Source organism: Mus caroli, chromosome X (assembly GCF_900094665.2).
Source record: "Mus caroli chromosome X, CAROLI_EIJ_v1.1, whole genome shotgun sequence".
Lineage (NCBI taxonomy): Eukaryota > Metazoa > Chordata > Mammalia > Rodentia > Muridae > Mus > Mus caroli.
In genome coordinates this window covers 119194775-119206806 of record NC_034589.1, presented here as the reverse complement: position 1 = coordinate 119206806, position 12032 = coordinate 119194775, and the positions used below count along the sequence as shown (strand labels likewise).

The following is a 12032-nucleotide window of genomic DNA, read 5'->3' as shown; positions in this document are numbered from 1 at the left end:
GTTTAGAAATCCATTCAGAGATGTTAATACCTAACCTTCTAAATCCATGCCACCTTGATGAAGACGCATATGCAGAGAATGAAACTGTTTTTAACTTACTACTTGTACTAGCAAAGCACTGTTTTTGTTTTGTTTTCCATAATAAAGAAAAGGATTAAATATGTAATTGATGAAAGCAATAGGTTTGGAAATGGCATTAGGAAAAGTATAGGTGTATTCTCATGTTTTTCCTTCATTGTTATCCTTAGCCCTTGTCTAAAAGCAGACACTGTACCAAGTAAGTAGGTTAAGTTCTGATTTACGTATCATCTATATGTCAGAAAATTAGAGTTACTTAACCCAAAGGACAGAACTCTTTGAAGGACTCCTTTTCTCAATTGATAGGCTTCATAAGTATTTCTATGCCACAAAGGATACATACCCAATGCTATAGAGTGTTTAGGAAAATTATCTAATTGTGATGAATAAAGTCTCCTAAACAGGGATATCTAGGGATATAACTGCATTTAAGGGAAAATTTATAACATGAAAATTAAAATCTTCATTTAAACTGCTGATTACAGAATGGAACTATGTAACTAACTGATGCAGAAATTGTTCATCTATTATTAGCGGGGCATTCTGTTTGGCATATTAAATCATACTCCATGAGAACAGGGCTTTTTGGTTTTTGGTTTTGTTATTGTTGTTGTTATTGTTTTACTTTAATATACTAAAGAAAATTAAATCTGCAATATTTGGGTTCAGATAAGTGTCTTTACAAGTAAGGACACAATAACAATACTTAAGTGAATGAGAAAAAGCGAACAAGCAAGTTAATAAAACAGAAATACCTTCTCTTGAAGATGAATAGGGAGGGGTAATGGGACTGCAAATTTCTGATGCTTTCTATTGGCATATTTGCCAACATGACTTCTTTCCCTATTTAACAAGCAGTAGTGTGGGGTTTTTTTGTTTGTTTGTTTGTTTTACAATATAATACACTCATTTCTACCACTTACTTATATTTTGGAAATTTAAAACTTATAATTCTCAACAGCAATTTGAAAAACCTTCATAGAAGCTTCTAGGAGAATTTCTTGCCCAATTTAGAGAGAAAAAAGTCTTCATAGTGTATAACATCCTCTTATAAAATATTAGGGTATTGTCCATGTGATGCTTGGATTAAGTGGATAACCACTTTGTAAATGTGGGTCAAACTTCTCACAGTGACAAAACAGACATTTTTGAAAAATCTTGGTTTATAGATATCAACGAACTACCTAATCATCTACCTTCCTTCTATATTTCTAGTGATATAACATAGCAAAACTATATTCTTCAGCCAATTTTTATCATTTTTTAAAAATTTTTTATCATTTTGTTCTCATTTGGCTGCCCAAAGCATACGGAAATGTTATGAAAAAGAGCTAAAACACCAAACATGATAGCCTGTTCAAAAGTCAAAATATAGTATCAAAAAACACCCAAATGGGTAATATATATATTAAAAATAATTCATCTTAAAGTTTTATTTATAAGTCTTGTATTTTAAACTCAAGAGTAAGTATCTGTCCAAATATTTTCTGGTAGCTGTTATATAATCAATGAGAATGATTTAGAACACTAAAGGTATTGAACATTCAAATTAAAGTTTCAAGATTGTTGGGGGCATCAATTTGTTCTATCTAGGGATTCACATTGCTCACGACTGCAATTATGTTCATAGTTACACCCACATTTAGATAATATTGTAGTTTTTATACATCTCCAATTTATATGATATATAGGCAATTGAGGGGAAACAAACATACCATTTCAAATTACACTCACCCTAGTGTCAGTAAGTTTAGGTCATTTGTGCACTACATGTTGAACTTGAAAAGTCAAATGCAGTCCCATCAGATTGAGTCCTCCATCAGGCAGAACAAGAACTAAGAAGCTTCCTCACAGAAAAGATTCCAACAACTTCCATTTTAATGCAAACACTGAAATGGCTGGCTGGCTCATTTCAAGCTTTTGTGGAATGCCATGCATTCCTTAGTTCCCCCCTACAGCCTCATCAAGAATACTAGAGAAGTCTGAATGTCATAAAAGAGTTCTTGTGGAAAGCAAATCAAAGGACATATGTCAATACAAATAGTTATTTCATTATTAAGATTATGATATGGTTCAAACATTTAAAACAATAAAAAGTCTAAGAATCCTGTTGGAATTTGAATCAAGAAGAATATTGGGGAAAACAAGAGAAAAATATAGATATAGTCATATAGATATTTTCAGGACACTCATTCTCATTTTAAATCACAGCATTACTTTTGTTAGGAAGGCATTTTGTAATTACAAGTTTTTATATTATAGTTTTCATTTATAAACAGACAGACACTGTCCTTAGTAATAGTTTTAAATCAATGGGCACAGCAGGTATTGATAACAGAGTGCTAAGTAAATGCTAGTCTGAATAGGCCCAGGTAGCCAGGCACCAATTATTGATTTAAGGGTCCTTGTCTTTAGGAAGTATAATGGTTGTATTGTGTAGAAAACAAAAAGAGAAAGCAGGATTCCAGTAGTCCATTTACAGGTGGCTTACAATGGCCCTGATTATCAGCAGGTGTTGGTAAAAAGATATTATCAAATGAGCTAATTAACATTTTTTACCTCAACTGAAGATGTCACCAATGGCAACATCCACTGAATTCTGATGGATATTTCCACACAGGTATAGTAATTTTTTCAAGTTAATTTTTTTTTTTGGAATTTAAGTTTTTATAATTCATTCTGTTTATTTTAGGACAAACTCACACTTCAGGCATATATACATGCCTGAAAAGATATATGGAAAGGTATTAATAGTAATTATATTTTGGAATGAAACACCAAGTTTCTTTTGATTTTATCTCTATGTCATAAATATGTTATTATTTTCTTTCCATTGCAGGTCAAGATGATAGTAAAAATGTTTAAAAAATACCACTGGAACCAGGATATTTTGAATGATACTAATACCTAAAGCATTTTGTACAAAAGGCCTGAATTTATCTAGTACAGATTTTGCCTGTGAATTTGGATTTTCTAAATGATACATAAATAAAATAAAAATCCTTAGCAGATAACCCTGAAGCAGGTTTTTTTTTGTTTTGTTTTGTTGTCTTTTCTGTTTGTTTGTTTGTTTGTTGATTTTGGTTTTTTTGTTTTCTGACTCAGCCATAGGAATATTTCTTTGTTGAGGGCAACCATTATGCATATTATTGGTGTTTGTCATGCAGTGGCTTTAATCACCAGATGCCATTAGTACCTACTCCTTAGTTGTGAGAACTAAAAAATCTATCTAGATCTTGCCAAATGTTCCTTGGAAGAGAAAATCACTCTTGGATGAGATCCACTGACCTAAATTAATACCATACAAATCAGACTCTTGGGATTGTTTTTGCTAGATAATCTGCCTCAATTGCTCTATTGTCCAGTACAGCTGCCAGTCTGTAAGAATTAATTGAAGCTTGGTTACTGCTCATCTAAGCATATGGTGGAAAACCTCTAGATCATAATAATTAGCTGATAACTACTTCTCTGGTAATAAAATTGTTGTTTTTCCACTTTGAACTCAGCATGGAGCTCTAGGAAATAATATATATTTACCACTAAACTTCAACATCAAAAGGAGGCTTGGAGAACAAAAGAAGAACATCTTTGGTCATAAAGGAGCAACAACTGACCATATTCTCTTTGTATATGCCTCCTGCTCAGAGCCTTCCTTATATCCCAAAGAACGAACACATCTCCCTTCTGTGCTAACATGTTTTTCCTATGCATGCATCCAAGTTCACTATTTCTTCCCATTGGAATGGAGTTCTGGAGGGCAAGCATTTTCAACTTATCTTTGACAGTTTGGGTTCATTCATTGTTTTCTTAATTCATTAGCTCATCTGTACATATCCTTAGTTATTAGCAATGTACTTGACCCATACAAGGGAAATTATAAGACTACACACTAGGGCTAGGCAGATTGATGAGTGTCAGGGAGATCTGTTTGGAGGAAGTGATTTGAACAACTTGATCAGCAACTTGAGGAGGTAGGAGGCAGGGGAAAAGGAAATGAGGAAGATAAAAATTGCTCAGTGGGTTTGATTCTAAGCAGGATGGCTTTGAACTGGCTTATACAGTGGCTAGGGAGGCTTTTCTGATTAAAGATTGATTAGTGAATAAACAAAGATGAAGCAGAATGAATAATAATAAAAAAAAACCTGAGCAAGTTGAGAGGTAGCATGGCTTGTATGAAGGTCAAGGATTTTCCAGTTCAGGTTATAGAAGGCATATTTTGACAGATACCTCCAAAAGTCCTTAAGGTATCTTTGTCCAGTCTCAGGACTCCTAAGAAAGGTCAACTTATATCTTGTATTACATAACTTATAACTCTCTTACTTCTTGGACATAACTAAAAAATAACTTATTTATACTGGAACACTTCTATGAAAATTTCTACATGACATGTTGCCTAAACTAAAGATACTGCATTTTGTATAGGGCTTCTAATTCTTATTAGACTTTAATAGGAAAAGAAAACATTAAATACATTTTGCTAATATTTTTACATTTAATGAAACTATGGCTTTTGGTGTTTAAAGGGTAAAATTTCGCTTGACAAATACAATTCTGACAGTTTTTAGAAATATTTATGACACTTCTAAATAATATTAATGAAAAGTATATACATATATGTAGGAACCTTTCCAACCAGTAGACAGCTTTATGATATTGGAGAACTTTTTTAAAATATGCGTACTTTTATTACATTTCCTTTAGTTATTTATGACAAAATGGTTAGTTTTTCTATACAAGGAACAATTATATCAGAAAAAATAGGACATCCATTTCTAGCTCAAAGTGAAGAGTCAAACAGAATACAACAGTTGATAGTTGACATCTTCCTGTAAAGGGAGAAGTCAGTGATAACTTATATAAAACACTATAGTCTTTCTGACATGACTGGGGAATGAGGAATTCTGGTTAAATATTCTGCTTAATAGAGTTACCATATATTTTACATGGATCTCCTATTTTCAAAGAGTTGCAATAGATCAAAATAAACCGAAGGCTATGTAGCTAGGGTGGTCCCAGCTGAGCTCAAAGGGAATTATCTGGGTGTATGTGATTAAGTAGAGGGAGTTGGTAGGCCCTTAGGGCTCTATTTGCATGACAGGATTTATGCTGACATTTTATTTGTTCCTGGCTCCTAGGGAAATAAAAAAAAAAAAGCTATAAGCTTAGGTGACTGAACAAAAGTGAGGAAGGAGGACAGTGAAAGGGTTTATGATATTAGACAGTTCTTCGGGGATCTAGGACTTAAGACTTTTTTTTTTTTTTTCCGAGACAGGGTTTCTCTGTATAGCCCTGGCTGTCCTGGAAATCACTTCGTAGACCAGGCTGGCTTCGAACTCAGAAATCCACCTGCCTCTGCCTCCTGAGTGCTGCTGGGATTAAAGGTGTGTGCCACCATGCCCTGGCTAAGACATTCTTTAAAGCCTCTAAGGAGAAGGGGATCGGGAAAGAAGGGAAAGGAACTGTTTTTGTGAAGTGTCCTATGAATCACAACTATTTATACAGTTACGAGTTCATGGCAAGAACTAACTGGTCCAATACAGACGGCACCCTTGGACCTTAAGTCTACATGTATGCATTTTCATGGTAGGCAACTCCAAACAGCTTTATTAGTAAAATAAAACAAAACAAAACAAAACAAAACAAAACAACCACAACCACCACTACTACCACCACCATCACCCTCCTCCCAACCTTGTGTAGTTGAGAACTGGAACAATACAAAGCAAGTCGGGAGAATTCGAGACTTTTGTTTCCAATGTTTTCTCCTCATTCTAGAATGTAAGTCCTAGCTGGCATGTGAGCAAATATCAAAGGGCAACCATAGATAACATGCTGTCAGCACGTATGCATATGTGTGGTAATTCCAGAGGTACCAGCTGGAGGATAGAGGCTGTAGGAGTGTGAGTTCAGTTTGAAGGTGGGGGAGAAGAGATTATTTAGAAAGCTTGGATTCTTGTTACTAAGGCAACCTGCCTCTGGATTCCTAAGTGATGGGGCTTGGAGACCTAGAGCTTACAAAGTAAAGTAATTATTCAGGAGGCATATCAGGATCTTGCAGTTTCTCAAAGTCATTTTTACCTTATCAATTAGCATTTTACTTGCAAAGCAAAGAGAAATAAACATATTAAGCATCTAGTAGAGACTTGGGGGTAGTAAGATTCTAGGCAATGGTTTTTATTACTTGTTAAGACTACTTGGTTAAACAACATACTTGGTTTCTTAACTTAAGTCCACCATTTTTATTGTTCTTTTTAAAATGATAGAGCACCAGTGACACCTTTAAGAACTTGGGAAATCAAGGTTTTAAAATGAGTCAAAACAAGTTAGAGCTCTTAGATCAGGAATTATACACTCAATTTTTTTTAATGTAAAAATTCACCTTAGCCTCTTTAAATTCAAATTGCCTTTAATGAAGAATGAATATTTTTTGAATATTATCAATTTAGTCTTTTGAGTATTACTAAATGAAGATGCTCATTTTGGATTTCCAGTTGCAGTTTAGACTCAGAGAAGATGAAGACCTTGTCAAAGGGATGATGGCATGAAACAGGTGGTGACTTCTTAAAATGAAGTGTTTCTATGGCTGGAGAAATGACATGGTGTATATGTCAACTGGCTGCTTTGCTAAAGGACACAGGCTAGATCCTCCAAGTAGCTCATAAACCTCTGTAACTCCAGTTCTGGGTCTCCGAGGGCACCAGATAAACAAGTGTTGTGTAACCAAGCATTTATACACATAAAATATAAGTCTTTTCAATTATAAAAGATAAAAGCGCTGCATTAAATTTTAAGTATCTCCATAAATGAACATGGTTACACAGAGATCTCTAACGAAGAGCTTAGACTCTTTTCATGTTGGTTTTTCTGCTAGAATTAATGCCCTTCCCTGTAACACTTCATATTTTGTTATGTTCTGTAAAATTAAAGGGAAGCATGGCATTGTGGTGTATGCATTCTACAGTACTATGGAAATGGCAGGAGGATCAGAAGTTCAAGGCCAGTCAGGACTATAAAATTAAGGCCAACTAGAATACAGGAAAGCATGTCTCAGAACAAGTTTAAAGTTTAAAAGAATCATTTTTAACATAGATGGAAGACTATATCTGAAAATGACATACATTTGGCCTTGGCTGTTATAATTCCCTATAGGAACAACTAAGGCATCTTAACAATTATACGTTAGCCTGTCAATTATACGTGATCCTGGATTACCAAAGGTTCTCTTTGTTCTCCAAAGCTCTAGCATCTCTTAGGAACCCACTGTTGTCTTTTTTTCTTCTACCTTCCAGATTTGGGTTTTCCTAATGTAGAAAGAATAGAACCATTATAGCTCAGCTGAGATAGTAGGGGGTCCCAAAGTAAAATAGTATTCATAAGGTTAGAAAAAAAATGGACTAAGACAAAACCATTTCAGAAGTAGCATTATTGTGCAAGAACATACCCCATGATTGCCTGAGGCTATTTAGCCTCTTAATACTTCACAATTTTAATGATCATGTAAAATTGGCTCCAAGGTTTATTTATCAAACAAACTACTGCTCATGTTTTGTTGAGAGAAAAATCTGCTGGAATGATTAATAGTTGTGAAAACATCTTTTTAAGTTATGCCAATGCATTTAACAACTTTTCAAAGCTTTATTCCTATATTTTTAGTATATGAGGTATAGAATGAGGATAAACAAAACAAATATTTATTGAGTACCTGAGTAACATAGTGTTTATTAAAAAAAATACACACACAGACAGAAGCAGTAAGAATGTGACAGATTTAAAAGAGAAAAGTATTTTCTATAATTCATTTGGAGCTATGAAAGTTATTGAAGTAAAATACTTGCCTCAAACACTTTTTCCAACAGCTGAAATTAATTTTTATATTGTATGGTGGTGACACATATAAAGCTCACTGGTTTTGCATATTCTATTCAAAATATCTCAAAAGAAAGAACAAGTATTTGTGCAGTCAACTATTTGAACTAGTAGAGTGACTGAAGCATAAAGGAGAATAAACAGAAAAGATGTTTAGACAGTGCATAAATATGGAATTGAGTTTCTTCCATAAAACATTCAATTTGAATTCAGGGGTTGTTAATTAATCTTTCCTTTTTGCCATTTTAAAAACAGATGACATTTCAGGGAAAAGAACTAAAAGGACAGTCTACATTATGAATTTGGAGATCTATCTATCTATCTATCTATCTATCTATCTATCTATCTACCTATAATCTTGAACACCTTCAACACACTCAGTAGCTGAGTGATAGTTTTCTATATAAATGATATTTATAATGAACAGAGCACCATCGCATAGATACTACGGAACTTCTTTTTCCATTTGAATGTGATAATTTTGAAAAGGACTTAATCTGTAATGTCAGCTCTTTTTCTTTATTTCTGTATTTTCTATCTTTCAGAAGATAGCTCTTTCTGAGGAATATTTTTTTTGTTTGCTTCTGCATCTTGTTTATGCTATACATTGCCAAATATATCTCCCAAGATGAAGCTCTGAGCTCATTTGGAAGTCATTTTTGGTAGCACATGAATCAGAACTCTTATTTTCTTCTCAGCACTACTGGTATTTGATTGCTTCCCTCTCTAGTCCAATATGCTTTTAGCGCTAAGAACCCTGAGGCCAAACACACAAACACTAAGAAAATGGGAAATTCTAGCAATTCCAATTTTTGTCTCTCTTTCAGGATTCTTCTGTCTCCTGAGGGAGTGAAATCACTTTAAGCTCACCATGAACCAGAAACATGGTGAGCATTAGTGATTGACTGAAGCTAGTGATGTTGATTTATAAGTCTTTGAATTATAGGTCAGGTATAAAACCCTTAAACATGCTTATCAAAATCTGCTTGTCAAACTCCTCTATTTTTTTCCCAGACTATGCTCAAATGTCAACTCCTCATGAAGGCTTCTCTAGCCACTGTAGACAATATTAGACACGTTCTAGTGTGTATTATAACTGTATCCTAAGCTGTTACTGTGACCAGACACAGTAAATTCTAATGCTTATACCTGTCGGTGTTCTTGGAATAGAGAAAATTTACTTCCTTCCCTTTATTTCTGGCTCTGCATATCAAATCAAGAGGATTCTCAATAAATAACTGAAAGAATGGTTAGAGAGTGAAAAATGTTACTGTCTGTTCACCTACACATTATAGGTTACAGGCAATTAATTCTCAAAGAGGTTTCATGAAAAATCCAAGTTCAAGACTACCAATATGTTGCACACCAGTCTGCATGTCAGTTAAGCTAGCCACAATAAAAGATTAACAATAATACTGAAATAAATTTTAACCATGTCTTATAAAAATAAAAGTTATTTAAAACTTTTGAGTTGTTTACCTCTGAAACTTTTCATTTAATTATTAAGATCTATAATTGGCCTGAATTGGAGAAAATCAATCCACAGATAAGAGTGTTGCTTGTGTGTTTATGTATCCATATTAGACATAACTTTTAAATTTTGAAAATGGTTTGACTAATTTTTCTGAGCTCTTATTGTTAGCAGATCACATACTAATTATAAGTGACCTGAAAAATATATAACTTCATTAAGGGTCAAAGAGCAACCTCAGCATTTATTCTCATGAAAGAGATGAAAGGCAATTATGGTATTTATAAGAGTTTAGAGTAGTTTGTACTCATTCTAGAGTTGATGGTTTAACTGTTAGGATATAACTTGATTTGTATCTCAAGAACTAGGAGAAAGTAGTTCCTTGAAGACTTTTCTCACCTCACAAATTGTCTAAGTCCTACTCCAATTGAACCATTTTGTGGCCAATCTCACTGATTATAGAGTCCCATTTAACAAATAAGTTGGTGACAGAAATATTCCTCAAATGACAAATAATGTATTAACTGACCTTTCTGCTGCAGCTAAAGATCTATACCATGAAATCAGTAGATTTATTAGATATATAAAGATTTCAGTACAAATTTAAAAAGAGAGAAACAAACAACAGAACTCACCATGTTTTAAACTATGTTACTCACCAAAAATAGGGTTCTGAAGGTGTTGAGATCACCAAAAAATTCTTCCATGTTTACTGCGTTCGGGTCAAAAATGAAGTATTCTCCCAGACTCTCATAGAGCTTCAACATATTGCTGTGCATGGTGGACAGTTTGTCATACTGTTCTCTGGCATTCTGTGTAAAGCTGTAACTTTGCATTAAGGAACACGATCCAATAATATTTTAGAAACAGCCACTAGATAGCAAGACTTATTAAAACCACTATAAGTATATTTGCTTGTTAGAACTGCCATTGTAAAGTGCCACACACTGGGTTTTACCGATACAAACTTAATTTCTTCATACATTCAGGAGCTTGAATTCTGATTGAAAGGTATAGGAATACTTGGTTTCGTATGCCACCTCTTTCCTCGGCTTGCCGATTGCTGCCTTCTTGTCGTGTCCTCATATAATTATTCACAGGTTTTGCCATGTGTGTTCGAATAACCCTTTCTAAGAAGGCCAATTGTCACATACTATTAAGATATACTTTAATAATTTTTATATGAATTACCTCCTTCAAGAACCTTTCTTCAAATATAGCCATTTTGAAGGTCTTCTAATTCTAAGAAAGTTGACTGTCCAGCTTTTTTTTTTTCTTTCTTTCTTTCTTTTTCTGTTTTTTTTTCTGAGACAGGGTTTCTCTGTATCGTCTGGCTGTCCTGGAAATGTAATAGCAGTTGTGATGGCTCATGCTTGTAATCATGCATGGAAGTCCAAGCACTGGTCTAAAACTAAAACTACATGTAATATTCTATGTATCTATATGTGTGTGTGTGTGTATGTATGTATGTATCTATCTATCCATCTATCTTACCTCTCTACTATCCATCTATCTTTCCACCTATATATCTCTACCATATTCTGTTTTAGAACGATTGAAGATAAATTGAAAAATGAACCATTTAAGACTAATAAATATAAAACCATAAATATGCTGGCTGCCATGGACCGACCCCCATTGGCCTTCCTCAATCTCTGGAAGAAATTGGGGGTTCCAGTTACAGGAGAGCAAGGAGTTGGTGAGAAGGGGTAACAAACAGATAGGGACACAGAGAGAGTGTGTATCTAAATGCATTGTTGTCAAAGGGAGCATCAGTCTTTTACATTACAGGAAACAAAGAAACTAAGTGATACATTAAGGCCACTCAAGGTACTTTGAAGTTATCTTATGCAAAATTACCTTTACTACAAAACAGAGAAATGCGAACTTAAAAGCTAATGGGAACCAACTGGGATAAAAATCAATGTTAACAATTGGGACCAAAAGCAGCCCCACCTAAGGTCAGCTTAATCTTAAAAGACAGGGGGCAAGGGCTTCATGCCTTTGCCATGGTTCCAATTCTAGTCTATTGTATAATCCACCTTCTCCCTAGGCCATTGTAAATTCCTGTGTATGGGAGTGGCTCAGCTATCTACAGTTCTAAGTATCTACTCTAGTTCCTCCCTAGACCACAACCTTCCTTCTTCCTAGATAATTGTAAATTCCTGTGTAGGGCAGTGACTCAGCTATCCATGTCCAGGGTCAGCTCAAGGACTGCCTAGAACTGGTGAGGAATCTAACTTTGCTATATGTCAAATTCAATCCTTAGCGGCACTTATAATATAGCAATATTGAGGGAAAGCACACAGATCTGTTCACCAACTAAAACAAGGGCAGATTTGGAGCATTCGTTATTGCAGGATGCCAAGGTTCCAGGAGACTAAGTTTCCATGAACTTTTCGCCTTGGGACTATGTTCAGGTTTCTAGGCCTGTTACGCAGGGTGAATGTGCCAGCTGGCTAAAATTTCGAAGTATGCCGGGCTTGGTGGCGCATGCCTTTAATCCCAGCACTTGGGAGGCAGAGGCAGGCAGATTTCTGTGTTTGAGGCCAGCCTGGTCTACAAAGTGAGCTCCAGGACAGCCAGGACTATACAGAGAGACCCTGTCTCAAAAAAA

At 34.7% G+C, this 12032-nt stretch overlaps 1 protein-coding gene across 4 annotated transcripts in view; it reads right to left on the bottom strand.

Annotated features, from left to right (window-relative positions):
- Positions 1-12032, bottom strand: part of Diaph2 (diaphanous related formin 2) — a 678308-nt gene that overhangs the window by 186079 nt on the left and 480197 nt on the right. For all 4 annotated transcript variants that reach the window (XM_021152792.2, XM_021152793.2, XM_029473659.1 and 1 more), the window contains one exon: positions 10075-10239. In XM_021152792.2, the coding sequence (XP_021008451.1) occupies positions 10075-10239 (165 nt within the window). The remainder of the gene's footprint in view (positions 1-10074; positions 10240-12032) is intronic.